The sequence below is a fragment of the Phascolarctos cinereus genome, unplaced genomic scaffold, assembly GCF_003287225.1.
Source record: "Phascolarctos cinereus isolate Bilbo 61053 unplaced genomic scaffold, phaCin_HiC Scaffold_4;HRSCAF=312, whole genome shotgun sequence".
Classification (NCBI taxonomy): Eukaryota; Metazoa; Chordata; class Mammalia; order Diprotodontia; family Phascolarctidae; genus Phascolarctos; species Phascolarctos cinereus.
The window spans coordinates 102,796,625-102,815,987 of NW_027555847.1; the positions used below are offsets into that span (position 1 = coordinate 102,796,625).

Genomic DNA, 19,363 nt, shown 5'->3' on the forward strand with positions numbered 1-19,363 from the left:
TGCTTGCCACTTTAGACAACTAACCACCCTCAGTATTGGCATGAGCTGGAAGCAATGTGTCCAAAGTGAGCAGACCAAAGCATTTTGGTAGGTTGAACTGGAACATATAATTTCATTGAGCAAAATTAAAGGCCGAGAATAAATACTCAGTACAGTTGTACCCTACTTTAGGAAAATTTGATACTGAACAGATAAATTAGTGATGGTGATCCCCACTGTAACCTCATCTAAAGTCTCCTTTCAGTTTGTCACCATGACGTGAAAGTGACTCTGGGCTCTCCAAGGCCACGAGTGCTGAGTACAAGCTCTGGTGGGTCTTACTCACCTGGAAAGCCTCTGGTGTAGTACAAAGAACTCTGCATTTGGTGTCAGAGAACATGGACTCAAATCCCAGCTGTTCCTCACTATCTATACAACCATGGATAGGTAAGACATTTAACTTTCTCGGGCCACGGTCTCCTTCTCTATAAAATTGGAGGGGGGAGAGGTAGACTAGACGAATGGCTAAGGCCCTCTTTCAGCTCAAATTCCCATAAAAAGCATAAGTAAAGGTTGAGTTACAAGATGTATTGTTGATTAAGGAACAAATACAGGAAAGTGGTGATGAGATAGTTTTTGTTTTTGTTTGTTTTGCTACATTAACTCATGAAGACTGTCTACTAAGATGAGGGGTTATAATCTAAATCAGTAAAGGAAACACAAGTCAATGAAATCATGGATCCTTGGAGAATGACAACAGTATGGCAGAGTAGAAAGTAAACTGGGCTTAGAATTAATAGATGGGAGTTCAACGCCTGCCTTTGATATTTATTGACTCTCTGAGCTAGGATAAGTTTTTTTTTCCTTGCCAGGCTTCAATTTCTTTATTTGTAAGATAGGAATAATAATGTTGGTCCTGCCTACCTTGCAGGTTTATTGTCATTTAAGTGCTTTGCAAACACTAATGCACAACATAAATCTGAGGTTATTATTCTTCTGCAAGTGTATCTCCATCTGCTGGAGACCTTTAAATAATGAATTCTCCTAATTAAGTTAAATATTTGTTTCTGTCATATCATAATATAATCAATGGGTACTTTCAATTCAATTAAATATTTATTAATTATATACTAAATGCAAGACACTATTTTTGATATGGACATAAAGATAAACATGAAACACTCTGCCCTCAAGGGGCTTGCATTTTACTTAGGGGGAGGGGTGGAAGGACCAGGATATAATTTGCACAGAGATTTGTGAATATGAGATAATCCAATGGTAGATGAAGCACTAAGGGATCAGGGAAGACTTAACAGATTAATTGAAATAAAAAGGAGAAGGAACTGAATGTTTTCTAGGCAGGAGAGGCACCCTATAAGGAAGGCCCAGAGCTAGAAGAAAGACTGATGGAGTTCAGGAAGTCCTCTCTCTGGAACAAAGAGTAGGTGGAGCAGAGTGATATGAAACAGCATGAAAAGGTAGCCTGGAGCCAAGCTGTGGGAGGATTTGTTTGTGAGATGGAGGAGGCAACCAGTAATCACTGAAGATTCTAGAGTAGGGCAGTGACAAAGTTAAATTTGTGCCTGAGTTAGCAGTTATGCAGTAGATGAAATGGAGAAGGGAAAGGCTGGAAGCTGGGAGACCAATTAGGAGGCTGTTACTGCAGACCAGGTGAAGATGATGAGTGCCCAAACTGGAGGAGGGCCTATGTGAGCAAAGAAAAGGAGGTACAAGCAAAGGAGGACAAAGATACAAGGGAAGAAAGAAACTTAACGTCTGGTGCCAATGCCAACTGCAGATAAATTAGAAATGAGGTTTTGGAATTTCCACATTTGTAATTTAAATGGAAACAGGCCAGAATTCGTGAAATTCAGTTTATACACAAATTTTCAAGATCATGTATATATAAAGAAGATTATCCAGTCAACTTGGATGAAATGGTTTTTTAAATGTGGAGGGAACCCAATTGAAATTCACTGGTACATTTGGAATCTAAGTCCCATCACTGATTCCATCCTTGAAATGTGAATAGGCTTCCATCCTAACGCTTTGATCAAAACACCCAAATCCAAGTCACTTTCTCCAATGAATGTGTCTAACACGTGGCATGAATCAGGCTAGAAGGTCCTCCAGATAGATAATGTTTCAGGCCACTGCCCTCAGTTGGAAGGACCCACAGCTGTTTGTTTCACTTATTAATTGCATGTACCTCTCAGGATTGCCATAATGATCAAATGATGTATTTGTAAATCGCTTGGCACAGTGCCTGGCACACAATAGGTACCTAATAAGTGATTATTTACTTCCTCCTCCTTCTTTAAGCAAGGATGAAGATCTTTCTTTGGATCTACTACTATAGAAATGGTTTAAATCTGAAAACAGCAAGGAGATACACAAGGCTCAAATGGAAGAATCATCTTTGACTTTTCCCTCCTGTTCCCTTTCCCCCTTCTCAGCCAGCCAGCTGTCAATTAAAGCTCTGCAGGATCTCTTGAAAGTATTTCATCCTTTCCATTCCTTTCTACTATCATACTAGCTTAGACCTTTAACACCTCTTGTTAAGACCATTTTTATAATGCCATAACTGGGGTCCTTGATTTTATTCTCTTCGCCCTGAAGTGAGTTCTGCATACCACTGATAGATTAACCATCTTAACATGTTAAGTCTGTTCACGTAACTCCCCTGCTCAAAATCTTTCAATGACTAATTCAAGTACTCCCATGATTTGGTCCCAGCCTACTTTTCCAACCTCATCTTCCACTGTTCTCTTTACACATACCCTATGCTCAGTCAAACTATTTTATACACTATTACCTGAATTTTCTGAACTTTCCCACTTTCACGCTTTTGCTCATACTAGTCCCCCAACTGACAGACCTCACTTCAAATAATCTCTATCCATCAAAATCCTACCCATTCTTCAAGATGCAGCAAAAATGTCACCTCTTTCATGAAAACGTCCTTGATCTCCAAGCTAAAAGTGAATCTCTCTACTTCTCTGACTCCCAGAGCACTCTGTAACTCACTTAGAGCATGTATTAAATACTCCCCTGTGTTACCCGTGTACGAGCTTCATTACATTCCCTACTAAACTGTAAGCTCTTTGAGGGCAGAAGCTCATTCATTTGTTTCTTCCAAAGCATGCAGCAGGGAGCTAAAATGTGACAGGCACTAAACAGCCATTAAATAAACGAATACATTCATGCTTCTCCTTTTAACCATCACCAGTTTGGTCAATGGCATTTCTCACTTAATCCTGACGTGTCAGGCTGATTTTCTTTCTTCTGCTACCCACTGAAACAAACACAAAAATTCCTTAGAAAGAACCATCAAGACTGTGTCCTACCAAGTGGCAGGGACAGTGTACGAGCTGTTTTTTCTTCCCTTGAATTTCAAACATTTTAATTAACCCAACACTTAGAAAGATCCCTCCCTGGGAGCCCTAGAGACCAAAGATGTTTATCCATCCAGAGGAGAACACAGGTGCAGAATGAATCCTATCTCACTGCTTTGTTAGCAGCTTCAGCCCTAATATCAATGGCCAAGAGGGTACTAAAGAATCCCATTGCTGCCCCTCGGTTGAGCCAAAATTAAGCTTCCCACAGAGATGCCATTTTTAGGTGGGGTGTACACACCAAAGTTAGTCTGAGAACACCAAAGCATTTTAAATTCCCTAAACACAGATGGTAATGATCATGACTTCTGATCTTAGCTAGGATGAAATATACTGAAATCAGCAATGCAGGGATTTTGGTTTCAGATTCCCAGCCCTATGGAGAGTTTCTGAATCCCAGGTCTGTTGCAACAGCCTCTTGGGCTCCTCACAGGATGATACTATTTTTTCTTAAGAATTTGTTTATTTAAAAGATTTGTATGGTAAATTTGTTTCCATGTGCTTTCTAATCCCAGTGAAGGTGCTCTGAACATGCCCAGACACCTCCTTTAATACAAAACTGCCTCCACAAATTGCCAAGTTGGTCCGTGAATCAATCTGTGTTGAATCCATCCATGTGCCCCTAACTCACTACTGCAAGCCCTCTCTGTTCAGGTAAACCAAAGTTTCAGGCTTATCCGGCAGAAGATACCAGGTTCTACCAGTGCAGCAAAAATGGGCATGGGAGATGGGCTCTATCCATAGAAAATGAGGACTTTGCTATTTCTGTTTGCTCAGCGGCAATCTGCTGTCAATGGACTTTGACCAAGCTGCGAGAAGGCACAGAGCCACCTCAGCACATGGGCCTGAGTCCTGGCAGCTAGGTGAATAAGGATGAACATCAAGCAGGAGAGCTCAGGCCAAGAATCAGCTGAAAGGCTTCAAACAGCTGCCTCTTCCAAGCCTGCAAGCTGATGTATGTCATGGCCAGCACAGATCTAGCCTCTAGTTAGAGCTGGATAGGAAAGCAGGGAAAATCTGTGCGTGTGAAAAGTACATCACCATTCATGCTTTTGAGGAAGAGATGGTGGTATGATCCAAACAAGGCAAGAGGGGGACAAGTTACTAAAAATGTCTACAGCGTTAGGAGGTATCCCTAGCTTCATTCCTCTGGGAGATGCCAGAGTTGGCAAAGGAACTTTTCTAACTAGCTGGATATGGATGGAATGGTAAGAAAAAAAAAAACCCAAACAAACCCGCTTTTCTTCCAGTTAACTCCTATAAACAAAGAAATCTTCCCCAAATGGGACATGGAATTGAGGGCATATCTTTCCATTGCTGAATGGGTTCTGTCCCTCTGGTTTCAACACTATGGGCTCAAAACCACTACATGGACTACACTGGGGGAGGCAGATACTAAATGAAGGGGCTAATCTCTCATCCCCAATTAGCTTCTTCACTGGGAAAGCTGCTAATGTAGATTGGCATCACCTTACCCTTAAAGGCAAGGCCTGAGTGCACGCAATAGCCTAGAAGTCTCTGACTTGATTTGATTAGAGTAAGCAGTTGTACTGGCTTCAGTCAGACCAGACTTTCTGGAGGGTCTGCTCCTCACCTCATTTTCCTGCTTCTTTCCTGCCTTCTGGTTGGCAACCTCTGAGTTGAACTCTGTCCTGCATTACATTTTTCTGGCTAGGATCCCCCTCAGCCCACTAGAATTAAGGAGAGGAGTACAGGCTTCAAAGGATTAGAAGACCAGCCTCACTTTCCTCATGTTCGCACCTTTCCCTTCATCCCCTTCCATATCTCCAGCCCCAAGTTCTAGAACCATGATGATATGAACTCTGCCCTTGTTCCTGGAAGAGATCTGATATCAATCTAATCCTCTATGGCCCCACTCATCATTCCTGTAATCTTAGGACCAAAGTACCTCTCCCTGGCCACCACTCACCCATGTGTGTTGTCTCTCTTTATTAAAATGAAAGCTCTTTGAAGGCAGGGGCTGTGTGTTTGATTTTTTAAAATTTGTATCCTCAGTTGAGCATGGTACTTGGCACATAGCAATGATTTTCTATTCATTCTCTCTCTCTCTCTTTCCCATTGGCTAAGCAGTCTGTATGACCTTGTGTTTAGCCACTGCCTACTGTACCAAAGACAGATATTGACTATAACTCTTAGACAGAGGAATGATTGTGTCCCTTATATTTTTAGGGTTAAGGATTCTTCTTTCATGATATAGAATTCATTTTTGATAAATATGTATGTTTATTTCTTAGCTAAAAATTCTTTGAAAATCATGGTCCCATTATACCACAATCTAGGGCAAAGTTGTTTTTTCTGTCGTGCAGCTTCCAGGCACCTTGTGACCAAGGTCTCCAGATCACGGAATTCTTGGCCTCCAAGAGATATGAGGTACAATGGCTTCAATAATACCTAGCAGAAATGGGGAGGTTCCCTCTCTAAGGAACTCTGTGGCTCTGAAGAAATGACATATGGCCAACTTCCCAAAGGATGATTCTGAGTCTGCTGAATGACATCTCAGTGCATAACAAGTGAGAAAATCCTTTACTTTGCTGCTGACATGGCATATACAGCAAAGCTTTTCTTAGGCATTAGAAGAAAAATACACATACATCGATGGAATAGGAATAAGTTTTTGGCTCAAAAAAAAGACCTTAATCTTCTCCTTTCAATGAAGAGGAAACTCAATTTATCAATAACAATTGTAGCTGGTCATAAATGGGCTTGGAGGAGAATACTAAAGTAGGCTTGGGACAATTGCCAGTGCCAGGAAGGCATCACTGCCCAAGGAATCTTCTTCATGCAGGTCTGGAAATCATAGTAATTTCCTTCCTGGGATTGTGACTGGGAGCTGAGTTAAGTGAAATATATGTACTCTTTTGGAGGGAACTACCAGACTGTCTACAGAGCAGCTATGTGGAACAGTGGATAGAGTGCCAGGCCTGGAGTCAGGAAGACCTGAGTTCAAATCTGACCTCAGACACTTCCTAGCAGTGTGTTAATCCTGTTTATTTCAGTTTTCTCATCTGTAAAAATGAGCTGCAAAAGGAAAATGGCAAACCACTCCATTATTTTTGCCAAGAAAACCTCCAACAGGGTCATGAAGAGTTGGACATGACTGAAAAACGACTGAAGAGCAAGCAGACTGGTTTGAGGGTCTTGGATACCACCCTTCTCCTTGATCTCCACCCTTTCCCTTCTCCCCTTCTTCACCCTGCCACCCCAACCTCCCATTCAACCCCAAAAACAGAGTCATTGCTTTACCTCGATGCAGCACGATGTGGTCAATCATGTTGCGTTTATATTTGGTGTGGTAGAGGCAGAGGGGACAGCGCAGGTCTTTGGGACCCTCCTCAGGAACTGCGGAATGCCCAGCTTCCACATGCATAGTAAAAGCAGATCTACGAGAGAGGCGGGGGTGGAGGATGGGGAAGAGAGGAAAACTATGACTCTGTGATCTCTTCACTGTTCAGATGCTGCTAACCTGGAATTGCCACATACCCAGTGCCTGGATCTCTCTCTGTCTGTTTCTCTCTCTCTCTGTCAACCCAAAGGAAAGATATTAGGGAATAGTTAGAGAATGATCCTGGATGATAGGGGTGAAACTCTTCTTTCCATCCATGGAATTCCATCCAAAAGTACATACTAGTTTTAAGACTGTACTCATAAAAAGGTACTTGAGGACAGCATCCATTCAATAAATTTATTCTTTTCTTTCTTTGTCTGCCAACTCAATGGTTTCTACACCCTCAAGCATTCCATGCTGTGTTTGGAAGGATACGAGCTTCCTGAAATGCCCTGGAAATCAGAGGTTGCCTAAAACCTTCTGAAAACCTCTACCAGAAAAATATTCCCAATCCTTCTCTGTACAAAGAAAGAATATTTCTAAAGTTGGAATGGTTCCCTGCTCACATGATTCTTCACAGGTAAGAAACATTGAGAAGGGAACATCTATAAAGCACGCCCATTCAGAGTTTACCTGGGTGAGTGAAATGAGCAAATTGACATATCAGCTTGACAAGCATTCATTAAATCCATACCACTCTCCCTACTCATCCCCTGCCCCCATCCAAAACCCATGTGCTCTCAAGGACCCGTGCTTTTACATCATTACCCTTCTCTACTCTTAGCAGTCGATTCCATGAGTTGGGTCTCCCTCTCCCTGCCAAATCATCTTCTGATAGCTGACTCTCTGACCTCCTCTAGTGTGGCCAGATTAGAGTTACAGTCAGGCAGATTGGTTCCTGGATGATAAGGCACAATCTGTGGTTGGGCAGACCTTAGAGCCTTTCTGCCTTGGAAGAGCTTGCCGTAGCTTGAGCTCCACTGGCACCACCTTTGAGAACTTCCAGGTCACTGATGCACCATTATGGAGTCTCAGAGGAAGATTTTTATTGAAGGTTCTCCCCATGCTTTACCCCCACTCAAAAAAATGCAAACCTTTAAAATTAATAATCACAGAAGTCTCATCAAGCACAAGTGAAATCCAGAGTTCAATGGGAAAAGGGTGACTTCCACCACCCAAACCGCTTATCATTGAAGTAATATGTTTAGTAGTGGCCACTTGCCTTCTCATCACCTCTACCTTTCCCCATCCTTTTGGTCTGGGCCCATACTGCTTCTTGCTGGTGAGACAACCAGACTAAATTTCCAATCTGAGATTCAGCTTTCTTCCTACTAGCTGATGGAAATTAAAGAGTCACTGGGAAAGTACTTGGTTCCTCTTTAGCTTCCATAGTATATTTGTGCATGAATCTTATATCTTCTCACCTCTCAATGTGGAATTTGGATTTAAATGACTCCGGGACAGGGTGGTCACAAGGACAAAGGAGAAGTAGAAGGGATGTAGGCTACATATAAAAGATTTTCCTGATGGCCAGAGCTGACAGCCTCATTGGAATATATTACATCAAAAGCTGTAGCTTCTGCTTTTGGGGGCCAAAAAACTGACTCATGGAAAAGAACACACAGCTATCATACAGAGACTGAACATAGTCCTGACTGAAGTGGGGTCTGTATTTATATGATTTTACCATGTCTCTTCTACTCCCCTTTATTTGGAGAAAATGGGAGTTATATAAAATGGTGGCAAGGGTAGCCAGCTGGGGGTAATTGTTTCTCTCAGCAGGGCTGGCCCCTCCATCCAAAGGACTTGTATGTTTCATCTACAAAGTAAGGTTTACAGATGGAAGATTCACTCTTAACTTGTGGAGATCAGGGACTTCCCCTTTTGCAAAAAACAACCTACTTCTTCCCATTAAACCCACATCAATTTCCAGCTCACTGTCCCTCGGCTAAAGCATCCGAAGTTTCAAATTCAATGACTGTAATACAATCTTTTTTTCTCCCCTCCGATCCAATGCATTCACTTGAGTTATTCTTCTTAAAACTAGCTTCTGCTCCTTAAGACGAAATATAATTACCATCTTCCGTTGCCAAGGTTTTCCCTCTACTGAGTTTCAGGTACAGGAGGAATATGCCTTTTGGACTCAAAGCAAAAAGCCCCTGAAGAGAAAGGCAGGAGCTTTGTTTTAGAAATCTGTGCTTCCCATCACTTACTTAAAGCCTGTATAAAAGGAGCAATCTTTGCACTTGAAGAGCTTCTTCCCTCCATGCTTGTCACGGTAATGACGCCTAATGCTCTGAATGTAACCAGAGGAGAATTCACAAAATTCACAGTTAAGAATGGCTTCAGTTTTCTGTTCAGCTCCGGCGCTGGCCCCAGAAAGAGGTACGGGGCTGACACTGTTATTGTTCCTCGCCAGGGCAGCTGACTGATAGTGGTTCAACTGCTGCTGAACATCTGGAGGTTCTGAATAGGAAGAGTCTGTGGAGAGACAGAGGGGAAAATTAGACCAGGTGGAGAGAAGGATTTAGAGGTCTGAAGCTCAAAACTCCTTGGCATCAGTTTGAGATGTTTCTCTTTCTTTTCTTTTCTTTTTTTAAAGAAGATAACTTTTATTAGCTCAAGAGTCTTTCATCTAGTTTATATTCAACAAAGGAGATATGGGGGGAAATAAGTTATGGAGGAAATTGTTGCCTCTTCTTCTGACTTTGAGAGCTCATGTTTTTTTAAAAATAAAATTCTGAGGTTAAAGGTTTCAAAGTGAAGGAAGCAAGTAAACTGTTTTCTAAAGGAAGCTACAGTAAGGCAACAGGCTAATGAACACTACTGATTCCTGTAGGTGAGATAAATAAGCCCGAATGATGTACACAGAGACCTCCAAGCAAAAGGAAAGCAGATGATGCAATATCTCCCCCTTTGCAGTACAGAATCAGCAGAGCCACCCAAATAAAAAGTCAGCTCTTAGCAGGAATGCTTAAGCATATGACATTCACCAATATAGATTTTAAAAAATGCTCTATACTCTTGCAGCCAAGTGATTTAAATTTTAAAATATAAAAATCCAATTGTCGTCTCCCAGAGTAGGTGTTTAAAGCTTACTCAGCATTAAAATGGAGATTTATTCATAAATCCCATTAAAATGAAATTCTAAACAAGTTCCCTTGAAAGGTATTTGAAAAGTTCGTTTCTCTGAGTAAAACAGCCATGACAGGCACAAATCTGAAATCTGAAGGTGCTTTAACACTAAGAAGGTGGCGTTATGGAGGAAGCTGATATGGAAGGGGGGTTGGGCTGAGGTGATAAGCATGGATCTCAGCACATCTTGAAGAAAAACATTTTCAAAGGAGTCTCGAACCTTTCCCAACATACTATTTTTTGAATGCTGAGGTTAAGTATTCACCAACATTGTCCTATATAACCTAAAGCTGTCAATGAACGACACAAATGAATATGGCACAGATGAATTTCAGTGCAACTTTCCCTGAAAGAGAAGACAAAGGGCTCTTTTCTTAAGGCATTCACCAAAAAAAAAAAAAAGAGAGAGAGAGAGAAAGGAAAAAGGGAGTAGAAACTGGTGTACAAGCCTCCTTCTGATTTGATGGACACTTAATTTTCCAAAGCATGATTCCCTGAGGCAGGACATGGAGGAATTCTGTAACACCCATACTTGATGAAACTAAGGCTATCCATTCTGGCAACCTATTAGAAGAGAAAAACAAAAGCTTAGGGGCCTCCTCAACGTGGGGATACCTTCTGTCTTCAAAATATTAAAAATCCTTTCTACCCCTTCCTCAAACCCTCCCCCTCCATTTCTCAGGGCTGAGAAAAACCCCTTTGGAAATTGTAAACAAACCTGCCACACAAAAATAAAACAAAAGAAAACTTGAACAATCTCTCTCAGCCTCCATGGGTTCATTACCAGGTGTATACTGAAGACAAAGGAAGAAAGGAATGACACAAGTGAATTCATTTTACCAGCTTCTTTTATCTCCTTTTCTTTGTTCCTCTACCCTAGCCTGATGAACTCAGTCAGGATCACAATACCACAATTGTTCACTCCTCATTCATTCCTTCTATGGTAGGTTTGTTTACCATTTCTGGGATTGCTCAAAATGTTTTCTACTTAAGTCCTCAAGACTGGTTTTTGCTTCACACGCACACACACACACACACACACACACACACACGCACACAACACAAAACACACTATCTTTCTTCCCTTCATGTTAACACTGACTAGAGAAGCCAGTTAAACACTGACATGTCACTATTTCCAAAAAACACTATCCTGCTAGGAGAGTCCCAGGCTGCTCTCTGGCTGGTCACTGGAGCATGGAACTGGTATAACAAAGAAAACTTAGCATGCCCTTTCTCATCACCAAAGTGTGGCTCAGATCCTTGTTACTTTAAGTTTTGTTTTTTTTTTAAATCAATAACCAAAACACCCAAGTGATAACAGCCCCCTAAAAACAACTTCAAATGGCCCACTCTCCTATAGTCACCTGTAGTGCTCTCTCCTCTTTGTCACCCTGGAGGCCACAGCAGGTCAACTATGTGTCATTCCCTGCTCTGAGAAACCAGTCTGGATCTTGGCTGGCTTCTCAGGAACTAGGCAACTGACACTTTCAATCTCTCTAATTTATGTAAAACCATAAAGAAAAAGTTGTTTAAGATTCAGAGGCTAGGTCACACAGATTAATCATTTCTTTTTGACTCAGCCATCATGGTTTGTGTCTTGTACCCTGATAGAAGAGTTACTAATCAGTTAACCAGACTCTTTCAGGGGAGTGAAATCTAGTCTACTTTTTCACTTTAAACACTTTTTCCCCCTTCTCCTCAAGGCCTATTACATATTATTTCAGCTGCCTTGTAAAACAAGCTCTCTATTTTAACTCTGGCATTCACATCTTATATGGAACCTTCCGAAATAGGAAAAAGTCAAAATATTGGTGGGTGGACACTGGGAGAAAGTGAAGAATGTTACCCTCACAAAGAAATAGTGGTATATATTCTGTAAATTCCTTCCCCCACCACCCCTGTTTAAACTCAGCTTAATATGTAGAAATCCACAAATCACATAGTTTATGATTTATACATACATATATATACACACACACACACACACACACATATACACACACACACACACACACGTGTGTGTGTGTGTGTATGTGTGTGTGTGTATAACCTTGCCCAGCAAACAGTTCTTTTGGGATCTTTACTTTCCTTCTCTGGGTCCAAGGCATATTTTCTTCCTTGGAGATTGTGAATTATATAAGATTTTAACACTTTATTCACAAAAACAATAAGGAGGTATATGTGGGTGGAGGTAGGTCATGGATTATTTAAAAAACAAAAACTCTACTGGCTAAGATATGATACTAGTTTGCTTATGGCTCCTAGAACACAGAAGGTCATCTCATGACCAGTGTAGAAAGGTCACTGGTGGTAAAGGGAATACGTCACACAAATTAAAGAAGACGACACTCAAAACTATCACCATTGCAAACCATGACCACATAAATGACATCTCCATATCTTTTTCAGTCACTATGAGGCAACCAAAAGTTAAGGAATTTGAACCACCTGCAAGGAAGAGTCACAAGACCTCTGAAGTGCAGGTAGGCAGTCTTGGCCCAGAGCAGAAAATAGCCCCCATATTGCAAGGGTGAGGAATAAAGGAGAAAAAAAAAAACCACTCAGAGAGAAACACTGCATTCTCCTCTAGTGAGCTGTGTAGCAACTGAGTAGCCAACATTGAAGTTAATGTATTGGCTGAGGGGACAGATAGTTGTAGAAGAGGTTAAACTATTAGACAGAAGTGGCATGAGAGGAAAGGAAGCCTATACTGCAGTCAGCAATGAGAAAGGAAACTCTAAAATAAGCGGATAGGTAGACAGGGAGAAAACTATATTAAGCAAAGGAATATAAATTACATAAGGCTTTGACACAAACCAACTAAGATTTGTGGAAGAAGAAAAGACCAGAAAGTGTGACAGTGAAAAAGACCACACAGGAGACCTTTCTACCAACACACAGTGCAGACAAAGAGAACTGGAGAGGGTACTGCATAAATGCCATGTTTCCATTCAAGAGTCCATCTATTACCCTCAATAAAGAAACTGAATGTAACCCAACTCAAACAAATTAAAGGTCCAGAATGTCCCAAGTGGGATTTTCCTGAGAACAGGCTCATGAAACCAAAAGCCAGGTGATGTCCAGAGCTGTTCTTGCTGCCTTACTCAGGATGACAGGAACGGTTCAGTTTTGAGGCAGAAGATCATAGTTCATACCTCTTTGACCTTCTAGATAATTTCCTTGTTTCACAGAACACCCTTGAACTACAACTTCAAGGGGAGGTAGCTCGTAGTTAAAACAGTACTAGACCCCAAGCTCCATGATGATAGAAACCATGAAGTATTTAGTTATTTTTTAAATAATATTTTATTCCCCCCTCATTACATATTAAAACAATTTTCAACATTTTTAAAAAAAATTTTTGAGTACCAAATTCTAACCCTCCCTCCCTCTCCTCCTATCAGATTGGCCAATATGACAAAAAGGAAAATAATAAATGTTGAAGGGAATGTTGGAAAACTGGAACACTAATGCACTGTTGGTGGAATTATGAACTGATCCAACCATTCTGGAGAGCAATTTGGAACTATGCCTCAAAGGCAATCAAAATGTGTATAACCTTTGATTTAGTTTTTTTTAAATCTCCATCTCTTCTCTCCCTCCCCACCTCCACTCTACATATCCAGCATGGTGCCCAGCACACAGTAGGCACTTCATAAATACTTGCTTAATTGAAATAATTTGAATCCTTCTGGGCCAGGTTGAATGAATGAAAAAGCACATCCTTGGGGAACTTATATTTTTAAAACGAGAAGCCAACAACTAAAAAAGGAATAGAGGCCATACCATAGTTTAGAAAGTTACAGGAAGGGGATGGAGAGCCAAAGGAAAGGAGGCAGACACACTCTTTTTGATAGTGATGGCAGAACTGGCCTCATAATGGTGTCAGAACTAAAGAGGGTGTGTTTGTTGGTGGGAAAGAAGAGGTGGAGAAGAGATGGAGTCATCTTAGCCTGAAACAGTGGGCTATAATGCAGAAACTATAAGACTAATATTAGTACATCCTAGGAGAACGACGGGAGTGACAATATTGTAAAGGTAAAGAAGACAGAGAGACTTCAGAATGAAGGAGGCATGAAGTCTGGTATGGAATAAGGCATGCATTTTTAGATATGATCCTATGAGTTCATTTGTTTTGTTTATAATTGTGACAAGGAGGGATTCTACTGGGTAGGATTAATTGGTGTAATTAATCATTCTTCAAACAACTGATACAATTCCAAAGATTGGGTGATCTTACTCCAGAATATAACACAGAAAGCATAGAGAATATTTTACTTTGGTAGGAGATGGAATAATCATGAAAACATGTTTTCTCCCTATCATGCAAGTTTATAGGACCATGCTCTAAATTTCAAGCTGGAAGGGACCTTGTAGCTCATCTATTTCAAGCCAGTCATTTTACAGCTGGGGAAACAGGTGTAGAGCAGTTAAGTGACTACCTAAAGCTTACACAGGCAGCAAGCAGCAGTTAGGATTGGAACCCACCTTCTTTGATTCCAGAGCTACCGGTCTTTCCACTGTCTTGCAATGTCATGGATGAGAAATAAAAAGAAGCTAAAAAGGGCAAATGAGAAGTAATGTAAGAGCTTAACCATCCAGAGATTAAGTAGGACAACTGAAACAGGAAGAATAAATTGAACAGTAAATTGTGAAAGCTGCAGAGGACAGCGCCTTTAACATGTAGTGATACATAAAAGCAAGACCTCCACAAAGATCAATTCTCAATTTTCTTCAGCTCAGCATAGAGGGTGTGAGTGAAGGTGAAAAGGTAGGAGAAACATCTTGGTGCCAGCAACCACAATTTAATTATATTTGAGCTACATTTTCTTGCAGACTTGGGAGACTGACACTTTATACTTAAGGTGGAATCAAGGAAGGGAGAAAAATAAGCATGATGAATTCTAGTTGAGCAAATTTTGTTTGTAGCCAGGAGGCAGCATATCAAATTATATAGAATTAAGAAGAGAAATATTGGTGCCTAAAATGCAACACAAACAAACAACCACCACACCTTGGCTACATTATAAGAAAGGGAAATATTAATTAGAGATAAAACAATTACAGTCTTGTAGAAATGGAAAGGGAATTAATTAGAATAATTCCCAGAGGGGAAGGAACTGAGGGTCAGAAAAATGATTCAACATTTAATAAAAATATAAAACAAGATAGAGTGAACTGCATGAGGTAGAACTCTGAATTTTAAAGTGGAAAAACTGCAAAAATCCTAGCATAATAAGTGCATACATTTATATCTTACCTTATTGTCACTATAAGAAACTGGACAGAAAGTTTGTGGAAGGCCCAGTAAAAATGACAAGATTGCTGCTAGACACATAATTTACTTAATGGCCAGGAAAACTTTAGAAATGGCATGCAAACCTCTAGTCCACAAATGCTGGTAAAATTAGACAAAAGTGATTTTAGAAGTAAAAAAAAAGTAGCCTAAATGTTTCTGTGCATCTTTGATAGGGAAGCAGGAATTAGTAGCAGAAAGGACAACTGCAGCGGGAAGGTCAAAAGTAAACGGCCAAAACTCTGAGATTACTTGAGCCACCCAGTGTTATGAAGGACAGATACCCGAGGCCATATATGGAGGCTTTGCTTAGCTCTGGGGATTCATGCTTTTTTTTTTTTTAAAGAGGTGAGATTAAATACTATAGATTTAGCAAAGCGTCATCAAGATGATTCCAAGGTTCACTGATCTTAGCTATAATAAAAATCTGGAAAGTCTGAATTCATTTGAAATTTGACTGAGCCCTCCTCTTCAGTGAGGTGCAAATATCTGTTATTCACCTCCCATGTTCTTAACCTTGAAGAGAATTTGATATTCAGGAAAAAGTAGCAAGTGCAGATAGCTTCCCTAAAACACCATGCAAAGAACTTCTGAACAGTTCTTGTCTGAAAAACAACCCAAATCGAATGGCTACTATAAAAAAAGAAAGAAAGAAAGAAAGAAAGAAAGAAAGAAAGAAAGAAAGAAAAAGAAAGAAAGAAAGAAAGAAACCTCAACACTAAGTATAATCCATATGATCACAGATATAGAGCTGGAAGGGACCTTAGTGGCCATCCAGTTAAGCCCCTCATTTTAGAGATGAGGAAATGGATTCCCAGGGAAATGTTGAGTTAAGTGACTTGACTAAGGTTACTGGGATTGTAAGAATCAGAGGCAGGGTGCGAAACAAGGTCCCCTGACCCGAGACACAGCATTCTTTCCAGTGTACCATGCTGCTAAGGCCCCTTTGGATCATAATAGCTGCTAACAAACATAAGTACCTAGCAGTAATCAAGGTTTGGTGAGGTTTTCCTTTTGGGGGAAGGATTATACGCAGAGCCTCTTCAGATCACCGGCTCTGTCTAATACCTGCAAGCCTTCCATCTCTACCACACTTCTGTGGCATTGAAGCATTGATTTCTAAGACAAAGGTCAATGAAAAAGTAGATGCTGGGTGACTCTATATAGGGATTCTAGTCTCAATCAGCTATCATTGAATTAAACTAAAACATAAATGACTAATTTTTAAAAAATAAGGATGAGATAGAGCTCGTAGGAAACTCTCAGGGAGGAACTTCCTGCCAGGAAAACCAAAAGCATACCTGGAAATAACCAAGCAAATGCCAACACACATTTGAAAATGATCTAACTGAATAACAGAGGACAGCCATGTTTTCTTCAGGAGATCTTCCTTTAGTTGTAGGAAAAGACTTACTTGCCCACTATAGCATGACCGCTAGTAAACCAAGGTAATTTTATTTATTTTTTTGGCAAGGTAATTGGGGTTAAGTGACTTGCCCAGAGTCACACAGCTAGTAAGCATTATGTGTCTGAGGCCAAATTTGAACTCAGGTCCTCCTGACTCCAGAGCTGGTACTCTATTCACTGAGCCACGTGGCTACCCCTGGCAATTTTATTAAGTATGAAGAGAAAGTATCTTACTCTCAGTCTATAAAGAATCACAGGTACCTAGGATTATAGGTCCATAGCTGGAAGGGACCTCATTTTACAGATGAGGAAACCAAGGCCTAGGAAGGCTAAATGATTTGTGACTTGCCCAAAGTCACACAGGAGATAAGCAAACCAGATCTCACCTTAAGAAAAATGCATTGCTTACCCTCGTCCCAGTTATCTAGGTCTCAGATCAAGTGCTATTGTCTCCTAGGGAAAAATTCTAAACAAAAATCTCTTTCCTTTGAACCTTCGTGGCTTTCCCCAAACACTTGTCCAGCCTCACGTTTCCACGGCCAGGTTTCCAGCTCATGTTACTCTAATAAGCCTCAATTAATTGGAAGTCAGCTACATAGAAGCTTTCAAATTTTTACTTTCTGGTATTTCATTTCTAGAAGTGGAAACTAGGAGAATGAAAACATAAAGAAAATAAGCTAATAGCAAAGATATATGAAAAAATCCAACATCCAGGTCACATCCTGGGGTCAGTATCCCTTGAGCTCAATCACCTATGGGGTCCACATCTATGAGACTTTATAATTAGACCTCTGGCTCAGAATAATGACCCTGAGGAACTGTGTGGTCTTGAATCATCAAAGAAACATTTAATTATATTCAGTGGACTGTACTTACTAGGACTGGAAAATCAATTAAAGGAATACATTTTAGTAAGCTTTTTTCCAAAAACAAAGGTTGTCTCATCAACCTTCTGCCAACTAGTTAAGTCAATTAGGTAGAACATCCTACTTTCTGAGCATTCTGGTTAATTTTGACCTTATTAAGAAACAATAACACACTTTTATTCAAGTGAACCGTGTTTTAGGTATCTGGCCCATGTTTGTTTGCAGAGCTGGGAAAAAAAGGCCAAACAAAAAAAAGTATCACCACAAAAGAAGTCTTTCACTTAATGCCTATGGTCTATTCAGAACTATAACCCAAAAATCTGGCAACACAAACTACATCTTCAAATTAACTTTGTAATAATGTGAACATAACACAAGTAATTAAGACAAATCTAGCTGAAAAGAGGACATCTCAGAATACTGACCGTAAGGAGAAAGAGACAGTGGTATTCAAGTCCCTTCTACAGTAGATACCAAGACATCACAAAACTGCGTCTGGGGAAGCCTTGGTCCTCACTGGGGAGCAAAGTGTGGGCAGGCTGACCTGAAGTCACACTACTCTGAAGTGGGCCTGAGGGGAGGAGGGGGTTAGGAATTATGCTTTCTTTCTATCTTCGTAATTACTCAATCTCAGCACAATACACTGAAGCTTCATATTTTAATTAATCATTCTTGCTAATTTAGCTCATTTGTTTCTGAACTACTAGAAAAGTAAAAGAATTATGAAAGCACAAACGCTCCACATTTTTAATTGTTATAATTAAATCGCACAACTTCACAATTTTTTTTTACAAATTTACAAAATTACAACTTTTAAAAATTAAACTGAGTTTAATTGTGCAATCTTTAAAAATCTTTATTGAGTGACAGCTAGGTGGTGCAGTGGATAGAGCTCCGGCCTTGGAGTCAGGGGGACCTGACTTCAAAATCCAGACTCAGACACATGACACTTACTAGCTGTGTGACCCTGGGCAAGTCACTTAACCCCAATTGCCTCACCCCCCCCAAAAATATTTATTGAAAACTTTTAAGCCCTTTAAATTTTGGTGCTGTAGGTCACAACCTTTCTTGCTGCCCTAGTTATAGTTTTGCTCCTATCTCATTCAGTTACAAGTATGAATTTTGAAAAAAAAAAAAGACAGAAATGGGGGCTTTCTTAACTGGTTTATGACACAAGCTTCTTCTTTTTCCTCAGTCAACTACAAAACAACATTACTAGGCACTGACCACAAATATTAAATATACCATGAGGTGTTTTTTAGAGCAGATACTACCTATAAAGCTACTTTTTCACTGTCAAAAATATTTATTGATTGCTTTCTACAAGCTTAGTACTCAAAAATCTGACCAGTATTTCTTCATTAATTTTACACTCCTACCATAGGTGGACTAGGAATTTTACAGATGGGAAGATGGAGGTCCGGAAAAGTAGTTACAGAGTAAATCAGTCATGGAATTCAGTACAGAATGGGGGTCTCCTAAAGGCCAGGTTAATCCCTATTGTATTGGATCCTACTGAGAAATACCCTCGCTGCCAAGTCATTAACAACAGCTGTGCATCTCCCTTCTGGATTGAAAGTTTTTGTAATCTAAAATATTTATTCTTTAAAAAAAAATTCCTGGTTGACACAGTGCGGAGACAAGGATGAAATCAAGCGAGTGTGTCATGAATGAAGCCCATAAGTGTATCCTTTATTGTTATCTTTCCTAATATTTTGTGAAGGATACTTCAGGTGGCATCTGCTATTGTTAATTGAAGAGCACTCTTACAATACCACATGCATAATTCACGTGTAACTCTTTTGAATTGTATGATGAGGAAGTAATGCTTCCTGGTGTTCCTTCAGATCGGGTAGATGTTTTCGCCGTATTAAAAAAAAAATCCAACAAAGAAACATTTAACATAAAAGCATCTTTATATATGTGATCTGGCCAT

The 19,363-nt window shown here is 40.2% G+C and overlaps 1 protein-coding gene across 1 annotated transcript in view; it reads right to left on the reverse strand.

Moving 5' to 3' along the window:
• Positions 1–19,363, reverse strand: part of ZNF462 (zinc finger protein 462) — a 155,522-nt gene that overhangs the window by 24,092 nt on the left and 112,067 nt on the right. Inside the window, 2 exon segments of the mRNA XM_078152477.1 lie at positions 6,639–6,775; positions 8,934–9,201. Coding sequence (XP_078008603.1) covers positions 6,639–6,775; positions 8,934–9,201 — 405 coding nt within the window.